Source organism: Glandiceps talaboti, chromosome 23 (genome assembly GCF_964340395.1).
Source record: "Glandiceps talaboti chromosome 23, keGlaTala1.1, whole genome shotgun sequence".
In the NCBI taxonomy this organism is placed as follows: Eukaryota; Metazoa; Hemichordata; class Enteropneusta; family Spengelidae; genus Glandiceps; species Glandiceps talaboti.
In genome coordinates, this window is record NC_135571.1 from 11,341,440 (window position 1) to 11,360,509 (window position 19,070).

General features: G+C 35.2%; 2 protein-coding genes across 3 annotated transcripts in view; one reads left to right on the top strand and one right to left on the bottom strand.

The window, feature by feature from the left end:
• The window catches only part of LOC144452636 (uncharacterized), a 37,011-nt gene that overhangs the window by 266 nt on the left and 17,675 nt on the right, over positions 1-19,070 (bottom strand). The window contains exons 2-4 of the mRNA XM_078143763.1: positions 11,676-12,380; positions 2,169-2,250; positions 1-748 (exon numbers count right to left, since the gene is read on the bottom strand). The exon at positions 1-748 is cut by the window's left edge and continues 266 nt beyond it. Of these exons, the coding sequence (XP_077999889.1) occupies positions 702-748; positions 2,169-2,250; positions 11,676-12,380 (834 nt within the window). The 3' untranslated portion in view covers positions 1-701. The remainder of the gene's footprint in view (positions 749-2,168; positions 2,251-11,675; positions 12,381-19,070) is intronic.
• The window catches only part of LOC144452637 (salivary C-type lectin 1-like), a 112,535-nt gene continuing 96,916 nt past the window's right edge, over positions 3,452-19,070 (top strand). Inside the window, exon 1 of one of the 2 annotated variants that reach the window (XM_078143765.1) lies at positions 3,452-4,011. The gene's annotated coding sequence lies outside the window, so the exon portion shown is untranslated. The remainder of the gene's footprint in view (positions 4,012-19,070) is intronic. The other variant, XM_078143764.1, reaches the window with a different exon arrangement.

The window sequence follows — 19,070 nt, forward strand, 5'->3', positions numbered from 1 at the left end:
ATCACCGAAAATTGTAATGTTATGTGCCTTTAAGTTTAAGATTTCTGGTATGGATAAAATTACATTTCGAATGAATTATATATTACCGTTATCACTTCCGAAAAAGTATATTAGCTGGGTGATTCCATATCCTGCAGTTACATCGACTGTGTCTTTAAGTAGTTTGAAAGGAAATCCCTGCCTACATTAGCAAAGATATTTCGCTGAATTTATAAGTTTGTTTCACCTTTCTTTTTTCTGATATGTAGGGACGGAGGAAAACTTAAATAATAGAGAAGCAAAGTTAACTAAAACATTACAATATATACACGGCAGGTCGACACTCACTGTTGATGTGACTTTAAATCACTGCAATATAGTCACTAACATATCTCATAAAATGGCTAGCGCCCCCTCGAGGCGAAAACACTAATCTTGTTTGGTCACATTTTCGGTGGACAATTTGATATACCTTCGTCATTTTTGTACATTTCTCTATTAATTATCGAAAAAAAAGACCTTCAATTCTTCCTACCAAGTAGAGAAATTCAATGCAAGTAGTACAAAATGTACGACACTCTCCGTTTTTATATAGATACAAAGAAACTAACATGTACAGATTTGTCGAGTGTGTCTGAGTCAGTGTTCATTCCAAAGTCGTCAATTGTGGTCCAAAGATGTCTTGAACTGATCGTTCTGTCTTCAAAGTCACTGTCTGGTCTTTATGACTCGCAGTATACGGCTTGATTCCAGGGGTTGATGTAGCAGCCTAGACGAAATAATAATGAACCCATTAGATTGAATTAACACCTACAACGATATCTGTTAATTTATAAGATATACGAATTATGAAACAGTCTCAACCGATCGCATAAACTCAGAAAATGGTTAACATAAAGTTTCGCCGTTGTGGTGGGCTAATAAAAGGGCGCCAACAACGTCAAATTCTCAGTAAGAAAGACTACGCAGTTCATCTCAGCTAGTTTCATTTTCGCCCATACCTTACAAAAGTTTATACAAAAGTTTGGCTTTAATCCAAAATAGTGACGATGATGTCACTTCAACTCGGTTCTCTATCCTAGAACTTGAACAGCAGAAACTTGGAAAGTGTTAGACTGACTGAGGCTAATTACTGTTTAGCGATTGCAACAGCGCCAACAACGACAGACATCGCATGTTAAGAAATTGATTGTGACATTTTTTACCCATGAGGTTTCAGCTCATTCTGATATCAGTTAGTATCATTTTCGCCATACCCTTACTATAAGTCTCAGTGTAAATGATTCATACAGCATGAGAAAGTAAGCAGTGCAAGATAAAAATCAGAAGATACAATTGTTGCATGTATCTAGATCCATCTCTTGCAGAGGGTGATTTATGTACATTGTAATACAATTGTTGCATGTATCTATCTCTTGCAGAGGGTTGCATGTATCTATCTCTTGCAGAGGGTGATTTAGATACATTGTAATACAGTGTTGTATGTATCTGTCTCTTGCAGAGGGTTGCATGTATCTATCTCTTGTAGAGGGTGATTTAGATACATTGTAATACAATTGTTGCATGTGTCTGTCTCTCGCAGAGGGTGATTTAGATACATTGTAATACAGTGTTGCATGTGTCTATCTCTCGCAGAGGGTGATTTATATACATTGTAATACAGTGTTGCATGTATCTATCTCTCGCAGAGGGTGATTTATATACATTGTAATACAGTGTTGCATGTATCTATCTCTCGCAGAGGGTGATTTATATACATTGTAATACAGTGTTGCATGTATCTATCTCTTGCAGAGGGTGATTTATATACATTGTAATACAATTGTTGAATGTATCTATTTCTTGCAGAAGGTGATTTATGTACATTGTGTCATTGTAATACTAGTATAATGGTTGCATGTGTCTGTCTCTTGTAGAGTTGGTTTATCTATTGTCATACAATAATTGCATGTGTCTGCACGCATTGTAAATCATGATACATGTTTTTGTTTTGTTTGTCCGAATTATGACAGACACGAATACTATCTTTCATGTATTCGTTGTTTAGTAAACAACACTCTACAAGGGAGAGACACGCAGTGATAATACAATGTACATGTATATGAATATGTAAGAGGCAGACTCAAACAACAACTGTATCCGTTCTGACTTTTGTTCATACACAGATTACTTTCCTCTGCTGTACCTACCTTTGCTATCTGTTGACACTCTCATTATTTCAAAACCCTTTCCTCTCATCACATCTATGCATTCCGAAAGTTCTTCTAATTCCTACGGATGAGAAAGAATTCATTTGATAAGTGAACTCAAAACGTCTGACCACCCAACCATAATGCCGTTGAGATTGAAGCGTACTTGATTGGAAGTATTACCTTCCTGGGATGAAATACATGACGTCATCGTCGACCTTCTACAGCCATAGATATCTGATTAGTTCCAAACAAGTGCACTGGACAAGAAAGATAAGGAATACTACTATTCTAATTACAAATAGATAATCAGACGGTGACGTTTTTAATTAGCTCTTTCGAGTTGAACAGTAAAGATGACGTAATGACATTGTGCAATGAACAACATTGTACATTCATAATATATCATTAGGGCAACTCCTTTTTCCCTTATGTTTCTCATATCCCAACCGACCTATATTTATTTGACTCTTCAAAGTGTTATTTGAAAAATCGACGCCCTCTACGACCAGATCAGAAAACATATAATCACTAATGGACGAAAATGATAAATTATATCGCCACAATTTCGGAGCATTTATGAACAGAATTGTGCAGAGTTTTCTTCTGACTTATTTGTTATTGCTAAGTTACAAAAACTGTTAAAACATGGTAATAGATTAAAAGAATCGATTAAAAGAATCACAAACATGCACCCACATGCCATTATTTTTAACAATGGGAATAATGACAATGAAAATGGTCGCCCTTATTTTATTCTATGGCTTACGTCCTTCATGAAAATTTAATCTAAATATACACCGAGTCGAATGGATTCCATTGGATTGCAAGAAAGATAAAGTATGATTGGAATTTGAGCGAAAGTGGCACAGGCTGAATTTATTGTGCAATTTTGGATCGCTCAAAACTGGTTATTACGATCGATCGGATCTAGCTCCAAATGTTTAAGAGTGTGTAAGGATAACACACAGCGCAGCTCTTGACCGTCAGCAAATGCAGAGACAACATAAAACAACTGGACGGGATAGATCAACTATTCCGAAATACCTGATTTGAATTCTGCCAACAGTAAGTGGTGGTTAATATGTAATTATGTACTAGAATACAACGTGCAATGCATCTTTTCATTTACAGCAAGAATCGTGTCCCGTTGAGGGCAGCGCAGTAAAGCGCCCTCAGAGGGAGTGTTTAGTCGAGGTAACTTTATTGTAAACTTTGACCCAGTTCAATTCTCTTCTACCAGTCGAGTTAACCTGCTATCGTTGGCAGCCCGCCTGGTACTGTATTTCGCCTATGTCATCAAGTGTGAGCAGTCAGCCAGACTATGTCTACTCTATCACCTTTTACAAGAAGTAGAAGAAGTAGAAGTCATCGGCGTGTCAACACAGTGAACTTGTTACTTATTTTCAGCACTATAGTTTACTTGTTTGTCGTCACCACTATGCTTAGCGTCGCAGCCAAAACATCCGGAACCAGACCTCGCGGTAGACAGAGAAAAACACAGACAGCCTCCGACAACAACTTCGATTTGGAAGATTCAACAATTCCAAGCAGCCTCGCTACAGAAATGTTATCTGGGTTTAGAGCCCTGAAAACTAAGGCCAAGACTTTACGAAATGAAATTTACCAAGGCGGGAACTCTTCACATGCAGTGATCGGTCACTGGGTAATGGTACAAACCTGCAAGGTTTTGGCGCCACTCCCAATACAAACATTGCCCAGCTGAGACAAATGGCTGCTGATGACGTCTGACTCAACATGACCTACAAGATCTAGACCCAACATCAGTATGCTCATGATTTTCTAAAACCATCTCAGGATCCAGGAGTAAACTCTAAATCGGGTAAGTCACAACGTTTTCAAACAAGAAAGTATAAAACTACCATGATATCAGTCTCCTGCCACACATGTCAGCACAACCACGCCCCCACGCGGCAGGCAAAAAACTAAATGTAATAAGTCAGCTTGTGTATACTCTATATTATTTTCGTCACATGTCACTGTCACATGACAAAATGTTGTTGCATCTTAAGGCCAAAAAAGAGAAAGAATTGTTTCTGGCTTAGACCACAAAGAGAACCTAGTTTCTAGTCATCGCACTCATCACTTATAATACCCTTGCGTCGGTCTTTTTTTTCGTGTTTGTCCAGCCCATGCAGTCTGTAGATCCGGGGGTACACACAACAATAACCGCAGAGCCGATCATGAACAGGCAAATGACATCTGCCCTACATACACACTTGCTCTAAAGTAATAAATAAAAAGAACAGTAACTGCCATAAATAGTAGATTGAGTGACAGGTTTGTTGAGAATAAAACAATCGCGTCCTCGTACCATTTTAGACAAAATGTCCTGACCAGAAACAATTCTCTTTTTTGGCTCAATAAGGTCGCACCTTTAGTCAGATGAGGTAATGACCATTTACCTTAATCTGTCATTCATACCTCTACCGTGACAACAAACTATAAAATACAGTTACGTTACATTTGCCAATGTGGGTGACATTGCGGGACCGTATACTGGCAATATGGTCTCACTTTATCGGTATCGGCGTGTAAACGCATTACTTTATAAAATAATTTTGTACGGCTTGCAAAGATGTGCACATTTATTTCATTGCTGACAGTGATGTTCAACTTTCCAGCAGTACAATTATTAGCTATTTTATTTTTCGGAATGGTTTTGTTGGAAAACTGAATGGAATCCAGTTAATAAAGAACATATGAAGCACACAAATATACACAAATTATATTGTAAAAAACAAGAATCCGACTTCGAGACATCAAACATGTTACAGCGCATTACGCTGACGACGTGTACAACAATATCCACGGGGCAAATGTGGTGGAACAACGGCAACGTGTCAAGCTGTCAGGAAATAAAGTCCCCGTCGTTTCAACGAAACTATTAAGATGTGAAGTACGCGGGAAAACGATGTTCTTAAGCGCGTCTATCAAATTAAAGACGAATTATTCGGGCAATGTATTTAACGATCAACATGTTCACTAAGTATGGTGAACACTCCTTAACTCAAAAGTCTTGAATTAGGAAAACGATTGCTATTCAAGAGGAAACACTACTCAAACACATACACGGCTTTTAAATCATTTATCGTTTGTTTGACGCCGGATGAGAGTCGGTTGTTAAAGGGAAGCTAACAGGACGCGAGATATTTTCCACATAATATTGAATCTTGAGTGATGCATTTTCTGAGAGTGGGAGTATGTAAAGAATACTTCTCATATTGAGTTGTTTTATTACAAGATCAAGAGACAGAGAGTCGCATCAGAACTAAACACTGTCAGTACTTTTCCTATAAACAGTGTTCTTCCTACGATGTTTCGGATGTTCTTTTTATCCGATAATGTGTCGTACGTTTGACTGACTGCCATGATGTGATGAGAGAGGTATACGGACTCCTGATCATTCAGAGCGACGAATCTACAAAAGTAGCATGCACTTTCATATGATAACTCTAAAATTGTAAATGTCTTTTAAGCCAGGTTAATTGTACTTCTGAAGGCGGCAGAACGTTAATGTTTATTCAATATTGTATGTATGTATGTATGTATGTATGTGTGTGTGTGTGTGTGTGTGTGTATGTGTGTGTGTGTATGTATGTATGTATGTATGTATGTATGTATGTATGTATGTATGTATGTATGTATGTATGTCTCTGACCAACTGACTGACTGAGTAATTAACTAATGCAGTGACAAGTGAAGTATAATCATTTGGGAATATATAATTGATTACATTATTATTCATTTGATTGGTTGATTGACTGACTGACTGACTGACTGACTGACTGACTGACTGACTGGATGGCTGGCTGGCTGGCAGGATGATTGATTGATTAAGTGACTGGTTAAGTGATTGTATTTGTTGTTTTGTCATTGATAGATCAGCATATTAAAGAGACAAAGTACATCGTTGGTTGATAATTGATAAATGCTTAATTTGTCAGTCGATTCATAAATTGTTACTAATCGATATATTGATTGATTTAGTGAGAGGTGCATATTTATCGATTAAAAATGAAATATTAGCGTTTGTGTTATTTCTGGTAAAAATGAATTTGACATATAAAAGTTGTGTTATTCTTCTTTAAAGAATGATTTTGTTGATTCGGATTAATAACAAAAATGGTCTCTACTGTTTTATGATTCAAGTGGGCCCTCAGCATCTTTGCCTTCTTCCCCTCGAGGCCTTACCGAACGATTGTAATTTCACACGTACGCTGTAGGTGACACAGGGGAAAGATAACAGCAATGTGTGTTTTCAAGTTGAATTGGTTTAATCTCGTTTTTGCCAAAATTACATTTTTGTCACTTGATCCTTTCTATTTGGGGTCAAACTAGGGTTAGAAGTTGTCGATGATCGAAGCAGTGCTCCACGTTCTTACTTCTTGTGTAATCACTTGATGGCAATAAAGAATTATTTAAAACCGTGGTTGATTTTCTAAAAGTGACAGGCGGAGTGTCAGAGTTGTTAAAGCCATACACAATGCCAAGACCTATAAAAGATCATTTTTATCAGGAAACGTTTGACAAAGGCATACACTAAAAATACACGATTACTGCCCTCCTCTAATAAAATAACGCGATCTATCTAGCCTCAAACTGTTCGCCGCCAAAATATTACAACATAGTTTATACCCTTAGTGAAATATGGGACAAATTATCACTTTTGACGAGAGTAATAGGATTTAACGCACCAATCAATTTACGTCAATATTTACAACTATTATGCAAACTTTGCAACGAAGAAGAATATGGGAATGAAATATTGTACTATGGTAGGAAAAAAATCGCGGTTATCGAATTTAATTGTTGAGCAAGGCATTCAAATGGTTTGGTCACGTTGTTGTTCAAATGAACATGTCAGTATTTTCATTATATAAACAGTATTTAACGGTTTTGTCTGTACAATACTAGTATAAACTATAACATTTTATTACAGCCGATTTAAATAAGATATCTACAGAAAACAAAAATATTTCGCCTAAATTTTGCTAACAAGCGCATCATCATTATTGAACAGTATACGGTCTGTGCTTATGTAATATCCGCACTATCAGCTTGACATTTGGGCATAACTTAAAAATTGATGGCGTGATTATTTCTGCCACAAAATTGCTTGAGAGCTCTCGACGATATCTAAAATTGTGCGCGTGTCTTGTTTCTAGAGTTAGATGCCATGCTCCAGTCAAACAAGCCGAATTCGTAGTATAAATTGAAATATATACGACGGAAATGAAATTGGTATGTCTGCATGCGTTTCAAGACTGTAAACTACTTGTCGTTTATTAACGGTCTTCCCGCCAATGAAGAAGCCAATTCATGGATTGATGGAGCATGATTGAACGTTGCTTCATCTTAATGTCACTTGAATACAGCAAGCCTGTAGAATACAGAAAACAAGATGTCAATTGAAATGGTCTATATCATGGTTGAACAGCAGTTTCTGATTCGTTGGCATTTAACTGTAGCTTGGCAACTTGTTCCTGACTAGCTATTTACACTCTTCTATGAATACTCTTTCAGCAATTTCTTTGAACTCCAACTAACAGGTCATTGAAATTCGTTTTGTTCACGAAAAACAAAAGCTTTGATATAATGATGCCATATAAGAGAGTGTGTTGACAATTTTAGACGGAAAAAGTGCATCCCTATTAAAAAAATAATCACCAGAACCGTCGTATGAAAAATGACTTCTGAGTACTCGAGATTATTCGAGTGTTTCTTCAAGTGTTTGGATTAGCATCATTGTTATAATAGGGAAATTGAATACAGTCAGATAACTACTTTAGTATGGGGAATAACAGAACGTTGACAAATATAGTGTATGAAGGTGTATAACCATCAACTTAAACCGTGTACCTCAATTTAAAACCTTTCCAACAAAATGCCTTCTTTGGTTCTTTGAATACGATATATTATTGTCAACCTATACAATATAAAACAGAACTCCTAGAAAATGATGGTAGGTATTCCATAAAAGTGCACCTGACTGACCATAAGATACATGACGTAACCATTACATTACTATGTATTATAATGAAACTATATGCCAAAACTGAAATTCCTGGGTTAAATGAAAAATGTTTCAGAAATATGTACATAATAGCGAGACTGTTTATTGAACTGTGGGGATTCCAAGAATAGTTGCCCAGTTTCGATTCCGTTCGACTATCTATCAACGTCAAATACGTACATACCGAGACCATTTATTTAACCGGGGGGGGGGGGGGGGGTTGGGTGCCTAGAATAGTGTCCAGTTTCGATTCCGTTCGGCTATATATCAACGTCATGTCCGATGTATGGTGATACTTGACCTTGCACCACGGGGCTCTACTTCTTAAGCCGATGAGTTAATCTATATGCATCGCAACACCGGAAAACTAAAATTACCTTAAACTCTTGACTTCCCCTTTAACCTCTAACCTTACAGCAAATTGATATAACACGTTCTGTTTGCAATAGGACAGTTCAGTTTACTAATAATAGCGATTCTAGGATTGGGTGTTCTAGACGAATAGTTATTTTAACTTGAAGACACAAAATCAACCGAAAGCAAAACCTTTCCATAGGATTCAACAGCGAGAACAAGTACAGGCTTTTAAACTCAGAAAATAGACACTGCATATTGCTTTGCATTTGGTTTTAGTAGAAAAACTATCTGCTTTAAGTTTAGGAATATATTGTAGTTTATTATCCGAATGGTCATATCTGAAAAAAAGACTTCATAACGATGTTGAATTTAGTATAATTCGGAGCATAGAATGCTTTCTAGTTAGACGATTTATAATGAAGGGAATAAGCACTCAGGAGTCACGAATAGTCACTACAGTGTAATTATGACTACTTGATGTTCCCTGTTGATTTGCATATGTAGCCAATCACGCTTATGACAAGTGCTGGCAGGCTATGATATATAATATGGTTATGGACATATAGTCCGGCTGTTGCTGTTCAAATTCCACAGGAGAATGATTGGAAATCATTTGTGTAGCCGTAGAGGTCAATAGCACTGTGTAACCTTTAGGGAATTTACTATTGTGACTTGTAATATAGTAGTTTATGATGTCAGCCTCTTATTCTAATAAAATTACTGTATATCATTTGGACAATTCCCTGTAGAGTTAATTTTATCTTTTCAATCATGTAGAATTTAATATGATAACAGTTTACTGAATCCTATGACACTCAACACTGTTACTAATGTGATTTATATTGTATGCCAAGTGAACAAGAGCATTATTTCAAAGCGATAGAAAATCGGTAAACATGTTTTACAATTGATGGTTATCTTACTAAGGGTCGTCAAGTAGATGAAGATATGACTGAAAGGAAGGAAGCGTTATCTGGACTTTCTTAGCAAACGCTAACCTTTTTTTTTCAGTGTACGAGTAACCCAGAAGTGAACCTATTATGAAAAGAGACTGCATTATCATTTTATCGTGAAATAAACTAATTATTATATGAATGTTTGCAAACGCCAAACTATATTTCTAAATGTCTCCCTACAATTGACAATATTCTATTGTTGATGGTGAGTTTGATTGACACTATGTTAAGGTACATTGGTAATGCACTGAAGCATCTTTATGTCATAAAATAATTAGTTGACTTCCATGAATGTTTGAACACATTTCTTCAGCTCTTAACAGCCTGCATTGATGACCAGTTCGTTTCATGAATGATTACAAAATTGTAATGTTAACATATAAAGCTCTTCATGGGTTAACTCAGGATCCTGTGTACATTTGTGATCTTCTCCAGCCATACACACCAAGTGACGCTCGACCTGCTACAAGTCGAATCTGCTAACCACAAATAATTAGACAAATCGCCTATATGTCGTTCATTCTCATGTGTCGCCCCCAAACTATGGAACTCTTTGCCACGTGACATTCATCAAGCCTCCAGCCTGTGGTGTGCTTTAAAACCTCAGCTCTGGAACTCGGCGCTATAGAAATTTAATTGAGTGCTTGATTAACTGAAAGAGACCATTTGGTCGAAATTAAGGTTTTGAAGAAGTATAATAGGAAAACACTTTAAAAAAAATCTAAATAGGATACAGGAATATACGAAATACCCACGGAATACTTCGGATAGTGCTTTTACAGTAGAGATTGCATATTCGAGAAATGAATATAACAATTACGAAACCTATTATAAAGTCTCCTTTAGAAATTGAAGTCAGATGGGAAGAGATCAATCAAAAGTAAGAAACACTAAATCATTTTCTTAAAACGTAAGAAAAGAAAACATTTATCATATTCTACACGTCCCAGAAGAAAAGGTATGTTATAAGTGTACAAATAGCAATCTCTTTATGTGAGATCTAACGACATTCTTGAGACCATTTCATTCAAATTTCCACATAATGTTTGAAACTACAACCGAAAACAGATATATCATCTAGTTAATTCGCTGAAGTTAAATGACCCAGATATCTCTGAATATTTATTGCTCATGCAAACAGGTCTACAGAGACACTAGTGCATTCAATTTCTGTTAAATTGTACATACTATATTTCATTTTTTGAAATTGACTCTTGCTTCTCTGCATCTAAAACCAATTATTTTTATGTGTATGTTTGCTTTTATTGGGACCCCATGTTCAAAAGTTCCCCAGGACGTTATAACTGATACGATATTCGGGTCATTCATAATAATTCTGTACAAAGTTGCTTTGTGAAACTCAAACAGCATAACACTTTAGAATGGGTTTAATTGCAAATCAAGTATTGGAATGTCAGTTGGGAAAATAGTTAGGGTCTTTATAGGTGTTATCAAATTTGTTAGATATGCTTGTTGTAATACTATTGTTGTTTAGACATTTGACGAATGACTCACCTTAGGCACAGTAGATTAGTCAGATTATGGAAATATATTTACTCTTTCGAAGCTTCGTGTCGGTAATTCACAAAGCATATTACCTTACTTTATGGGAACAAAACTCAAACTATGGGTACTAAACTGTAAACCGTGTGTGCTTTGTTTACCAGGCATAAAATTTCACATTTGCGTGTGGGTTCAAATTCCCTTTCATCAAAATAATAATATATTATGTTCTATCAATAATTCTCAGATAATCGAGAAGTCGAAAATTGCCAGGAAACACCAACTTTCTCTATTATTCTGTCAATGGAACACCATTGCATGATGGGTCTTAGAAGACGTGAATATTCATTAGATTAACACTGAATATTCATGACTTGGAAAAGCTTATTTCCTTCAAATAATTGAATATTCCGTGTACATCTCTTAAATATTTGGTGTTTCTTAGGAACAAGGCGAAAATTATGGGAAACCATGAAATGGCTCTCCAGAACCCAAAGCTTATGAAAATACCTGTAGTTACTTTCAGTATTTTAGTCAGAAGTCTTTGTCTTATATATAGTATTTATTTACATATGCAGTTTCGTTTATTTTTCGCTTCATCGTTTTAATATATCTTTATCAGCTCAACTTACTCAGTGGAACTGTTTAACTTACTGTATCATATTGCAGCTCCAAGTCGTTTACAATCTGTGGTTCAAGGTCAAAGTCCATATCTGGGTCATTTCGTTTAAAGATGCCCGTTTTCCATCTTTTTGCATCTCGTTTGTAAAGGCCACCTTTCCAACGTTTATCGTCTGCAAACTCGTCATCGTCTTTCTTAAATAGTCCAGCCTTCCATCTTTTTTCGTCATTCTTATCTTTTATAAATAGTCCCCCCTTCCATCTCTTTTCTTCATTCGCATCTTTTTTAAATAGTCCCGCCTTCCATCTCTTTTCATCATTTGCATCTTTTTTAAATAGTCCAGCTTTCCATCTCTTTTCATCATCATTGACAGCAGTATCTTTCTTAAAAAGTCCAGCCTTCCACCTTTTTTCATCATCATCATTATCATCATCATCTTTCTTAAACAAACCTCCTTTCCAGCGTTTATCTTCTTGGGTTTCATCATCTTTTTTAAAGAGACCTGCTTTCCATCTCTTTTCATCATTGGCTAGAGTATCCTTCTCAAAAAGCCCTCCCTTCCATCTTTTCACTGCATCCTGCGCGTCATCATCATCTTTTTTGAATAAACCTGCTTTCCATCGTTTATCATCATCTTTTTTGAAAAGCCCTCCTTTCCATCGTTTATCTGCGGTGGTAACTTCGTCGGCTTTCTTTGTAAGACCAGCTTTCCAACTTCGTTTCTCGCCCTCGTCCACCTGTGAGATGTAAACAGGAGTACAATGAATTAATAAGCAATCGCTAAAATGTATAACATAGGTTACTTTAGTTAGAATGAAAAGGGTTAATGTGTTTTAATAGGATTAACAAGTTATAGATGGAACTGTTTATCGTTGTATATTAGGGAAGTACCACCCAATACTGCTTTAAAATAGTACTTAAAAAACCTGGATGTCATGTCAATTGTTTAACATACCCATTATTACCAAGTTTCTACCAGTTTCAGTATTTATGTATGTATATATGTGATAATCCGCTTTTGGATGTTTACACGGTATTCTACAGACAGACAGACAGACAAACAAACAGACAGACAGACAGACAGACAGACAGACAGACAGACAGACAGACAGACAGACAAGACATAGACAGACACACAAATGTAAAACTACTGCGTGTATTCATTGTATACCTCTTGTGTATTTAGCTTTCTAAAAGAACTGTCATGCTCACACAACTTTTGCGAAAGAGTATGTTTTATGTTATAACAGGACAGGCTTTGTTAAGCTTAATATACTTATTTTAAAAGCCATAAACATTACATTCTTACATTTAGTTTATTATATCCACTTCATTATCTTATATATCCAGAATGCTGTAATAAAAAGTGTTGTCAAGGATACACTAAAAATTGCAATTGCTAAACAACACATGTTTGTCGGGAATTAAAACGAGCTATACTTTTACATTCCGAGAACTGTTTTAAAGTTTGCTTCAGAAATACCATGTCTTTAGCACCATATGGTTGCATTGATTACTTCAACAAACAGGACAAAACGTTTGTTATTTCTGACACTGATAGAAAAGGCAAACACATAGACTGACAGACTAAACCTCTTTCCAAGCATTATTTGACAGCACGTTCACTTGTTCCTAGCATCCACTAATCTACATTAGATAAACATTCAGCAAAGTATTTGTCATCTTTATTTGGCTGACACAAATATATACTTTCACATTTTTGTGCATGCATGCATGCATGCATGCATGCATGCCTGTCTGTCTGTCTGTCTGTCTGTCTGTCTGTCTGTGTTTGTCTGTCTGTCTGTCTGTCTGTCTGTCTGTCTGTCTGTCTGTCTGCCTGCCTGCCTGCCTGCCTGCCTGCCTGCCTGTCTGTCTGTCTGTCTGTCTGTCTGTCTGTCTGTCTGTCTGTCTGTCTGTCTGTCTGTCCGTCCGTCTGTCTGTATAAGAGTTTCTTTTTGTTTGAATGCTTGAGTGTGCCTATATCTGCATGTGTAAAATCTAAAAGAAGGAATTTCATTGTTTATTGGACAGCCGAGCCAATCACATAATACGTAATTGTTTTCTTTATCTAAACTGAGGGTATTCATTCGTAAGAAATGTATCTTGAATAGCCTTTTCGCTGTGATTTACATTTCAAAAATAAGGTCCTCTTTCTAACGTGGTACTGCTTGATATGTTTCTTGATATAGACTTCACTTGGTATGCTATATTTGTACGTATTATCTCTGAGTCATGTGCACCGCCTATGCAGTTTGGCCTGTACAGTGTATGGAAAATGGTACAGATATGGTAGAAACTTCACCTTTTTACTGGAACACAGACATAATTGTTTGATAATGAGTGTGAAGGTAAATGACCTCGTAAACATGACCCAGGCTATTTCAGGTAAAATGCGAGTCACTTTGTTAGTGATAGTGCCACTAAAAGATCAGATTCTCTGTCTCTGTCTGTCTGTCTGTCTGTCTGTCTGTCTGTCTGTCTGTCTGTCTGTCTGTCTGTCTGTCTGTCTGTCTGTCTGATCATTACAGCAACAAATGGAAATACTTTTATAAATGTTATTGCTCCTACTATTGTGTGAGCGAAAGTATATTTCTGTTAACACACATCCATCTGTCTTCATCTATATCTTCTTTATATGTAGTCTGTTTGAATACTTTCCTATGTTTACGTCTCTCTCACCAACTTTGTATCAATGTGTTTTGAAAAAAGGAAACACAACGCATTGATCCCTGCGCACAAAGATAATGATAAAATACACATTGATAGTTGAAAAAAGACAAATATTTATTATAATGCGGGTAAAGGAGCATCATGAATGAGAACTGTTCACTACAACTCTTAAGAGCTATTACATTTCTTTTTATCTCAGTGTGTGGGTAAAAGAAATCTTGATTTATATAAAATTGTTGAAGATTTGATCATCTAGTGTGAGTGTTACTGTGATATTCGTGTAAAAATCATTGGCCTACTCTAAAAACGCGTCGTTTGTATTAAGTCAGTCAATACACAAGCACGTATGCATTCACTCGTTTTAGCAACATAAGCCAACAACACCTTTATACTGTTAAAACTCTTAAATCGAGTAAGTTTGCAACAAAGGAAAATGACGATCGCCTGTGGATACAGTAAACTTAAGAAGCAAATTGTATATTGTTTACTCTAGGTTTCATAAAGCCACACAAAGGGTTGAAAGTTGTCGTAGTCTAATGCAACCAATTCGTTCAGTCCTTGATAATGTTGTATATCAAATGCTAGCAAGCTAGAAAGAAGAAAAGCACGTTCTGTTTACGTACAATGATGATCCTAAATAGAAAATCAATTCTTTCTATATAAAGAAAAATGTGATGGACTGTATTTTCTCGCACACTAAATAACTTCTTTCAAGACACGGTTTGTTCTCTCTCGTTATTCGCAAGTTTTATATAGAAAAACGCATTCTAAAAGTATGCATCTTTATAACCTGATTCCAAATTATTTATGAAAAAATCAAATATGTTGACTGACTAAAATGTAAATCAATAGATTTATAAATAATTGATCCACTCAATAAGTAATGTATATTAGACACCACTGGCAATGAAATAAAATGTAAAGTAGACTAAACTAGTTATATCAACAGTGGTTGCAGACATTGAGATTGTCTGTGTAAATCATCAATAATGAATACATAAATATGTCTTTAAAAACAGTGAACATGAAGCAAGTTTTATGTATTAAATTGAAGCAAGTTTTATGTATTAATTTTATCATTCCATCCACATCTAACATACGTTAAAAAACTGAGTAAAGTTCGGGCTAGCGACAGCCGACTGGTATGTATGTACGTTCAACGAGTTATATATGATAGCAGATGAAGAAAAATGTATATATTTTGTTGTTGCGAAATTCAAATAAGGACATGACGCACTTTTTAAATACACATTGGTGTCTTCTAACGCCTATGGCTTATTATACTTGGTGATACAATCTGCTTTGACAGGTCGAACATCGTTTTGTTTGACTAGGAATGCTCCACGTGGATTTGTGTATTTTATGTGGTTTCTGCATACAAAATGCATGCCTTATCTTGAATCAAAGAATCTAAAAATGGAACAGTCATGCAGTAGGATATTAAGAGGACATGAAGTACTATTCCTGTATAGATTAGTCACAGACCAGATGTTAACATCTAAATTCTACTCCCTGTGCACAAATCTACCAGCCCCTGAGTACATGCAATCACAGATAAAAATCTAGCCAACCCTTTGGGCAGGACTAGAAACTAATTTCTTTTTCATTACAATCGTCTATCTGATTAGGGAAGCATTATCCAACGATATCGACTACTAGCAAGTATAAATATACAAAATAGTTAAGCTTTCCTGGGGTTAAGGAATTGATCGTATCGCCGATGGTGCATGGAAAGTGCACAAAAACCTTTCACTACATATATATTGCGATAAAAGATTTGTAAAGTTCGTTGATATACAATATCGGTATATTTTCTAGACAGGTATGTGACTTGTGGTGGAGGGATTGATTTATCATTTGTTATTCGATAACTATATCTAATTTACCAGAACCTTTCATAGAAGAAGTCTAATTTCGTGGCGATTTAGTTTGTGCAACTTTGACATTTTGCAAGTAGTTTGATGTTAGTAAAGTAAAAATTGTGCAGTGTGATGTTGACCACAGCACCTGCTACCACACTTAACCAACATGAGAAATGGCGACATCTGTAATTATAACTTAATTTGTCAACAGTCTGATAACAATTCAACGTCAATGGAATCTATTTGAAACACTTAAAATGTAAACTAATAAATAACAACCATTAATAAAAAGCAATCACGACTTTAAATGAAATGCATGCATACTTTTATATCGTTTCGTACGAAATATATACGATAACGTGTGATTATGTGTGTATGTATGTATGTATGTATGTATGTATGTATGTATGTATGTATGTATGTATGTATGTATGTATGTATGTATGTATGTATGTGTGTATGTATGTATGTATGCATGCATGTATGTATGTATGTATGTATGTGTGTGTGTATGTATGTATGTATGTATGTATGTATGTATGTATGTAATATGTATGTATGTAAGTATGTATGTATGTATGTATGTATGTATGTATGTATGTATGTATGTATGCATGCATGCATGCATGTATGTATGTATGTATGTATGTATGTATGTATGTATGTATGTATGTATGTATGTATGTATGTATGTATGTATGTATGTATGTATGTATGTATGTATGTATGTATGTTTGAAGTATATACGTGTAGAAGGAATGCCGCACCCAGATACACCAAGTTCATGTTTTAATCGGATTCATTGACTGAGACTCTGATTAGTGTGTTAAAGTATTAAGATAATTTTATGATAGTGTAGAGTTGTTTGTCACAATTAATGATGAATTAGTACATATTGAATGGCGCTCAAGTTGAGTTTATACCGTAGTTGCAATTCAGAGTAACGACTTAAAAAACTTCATTATTATTTGGATTTAGTATATATATATATATACACACACACATATATATATACATATATATATATATATATATATATATATATATATATATATATATATATATATATATATACAAAATACACAAGTTATTGTGTATTTTGTGTAATACAGCTCTACTTCTCAGTATTGAGCGCTTTTCCTTCAGTTTATGACTTACCTCTTACATTGAATTAGTATATATATATATATATATATATATATATATATATATATATATATATATATATAGATATAGATATATTTCTGTATATATGTATATATACAAACTCCTAGCATACGGGCTTCACACAGATCGATTGAAATACAGATTGATGACGTGAGCCGCCTTAATCAAGGTTTAACCTTAAGCATTTTAAAGTAAGATGCGCTACTGAGCTATTGACTAAGCAAATATTCATACCCTAAAGTCAAAAGCTGAAACTTGTTTTCGATACATTGTCGACAGATTGCTATAGAACCTGAAGGAATATATTGACAAGTGTGACACAAGTGATAGATTTGTCAACAGAAGTGGTCTTTGGAGAAGATAATACCACACAATGTTCTTGTGACCTTAATTGAACTATAAAATTCCAAAGAGGACAAACATCGTAAAAGGGTCGATTAATGGCCGTAAAAGGGTAGATGATTTATCGGTTGTATGAAATTCAAAGTAGCATTATCATGAACGAATATAAAGATTAGTATTAGAAGCATACTATTATAAATGTGAGTGCTATTGACTTACATGTGGAAATTATTACTAACGCCGTATTACTTTGTCAGTGGCCTTTCTTATCATTATTTCTAGCTTATTCCAAAAAGCTTTTATAATTCTAGTTGATCATTACTTATTCCATAAATGTACCCTACTTTCTTGCAAAGAAATGATTTTGACGGCTTTATGTACATGTAACAAGTACACAACTAAGTAAGTTTTCTCTATTACGAACTTTGGATATCAAGAAATGAAGCTGATACAGATAATGATAACAAATAGAAATGGCACTATTAAGATGTAAAGTTTAAAAGGAAGACATGGATTTTTGTGAGTTATTTCCGAAGGCGGTAAATGTTTTATGAGTAAACATTTCCTTGTAAGGGTATGCCTCCTGACCGGGGTGCACCTTTTCAAATACATCTCTGCACAACTCATTTTTCATTCCACTAAGTTATCACTGAACTTGGTTACAAGTATTTAGCCCTGGACATTGTGTACTTACATTCTCTTATGTTGCATTTTGAGGTTTCTAAGTGATTTATCCTCAAAGTGTTAAATATGTGGAAAGGTGTGATGAAAGCTTAAATAATTCATTGATAAATGATATGCAAATTCGCCTCACAAGGAAGTGGCGTTCAAGTACAATGGTCGCCAAACACGTGTAATCCTCGTTCCAGGGACATAGCCTCGTACCATCTCATTTAAATGCCACTAATTACAAAACAAATGTTATTATCTACGATAAAACGTACATTACGGAATAGTCCAGTATCTATGATAAAACTAACAATAACGAATTAAAGGTATAAATCGTGTAACTTAAAAAATTCTGACCAATTCGAACTAGTTTTCACTGGTGCGTCTGAATAGGGATGAAAGTGATAACAACTTACTTGGGTTAGACAAATGGTTTCACTTGCCTTCAAAGAAAGACGTTTACATCGTAAAATCAAATATTAGGTTTTTGTTGGCAGGCGTATATAATACTATGGATGTGCACGGAACAGGTTATTGACACTGTTTCTTCAATTCTACTTAAAGAAGAGTGATTAAAATTTAAACTACTAAATTGCTTCATTATGGGATGTATGTTCCGCGAAGTAGTGAGGAATCTGTTTGATTAATACCATTTAGTAAATTATGAATATTCATATAGACATGACTTGTAACAAGGTTTGGTCAAATTCAGGT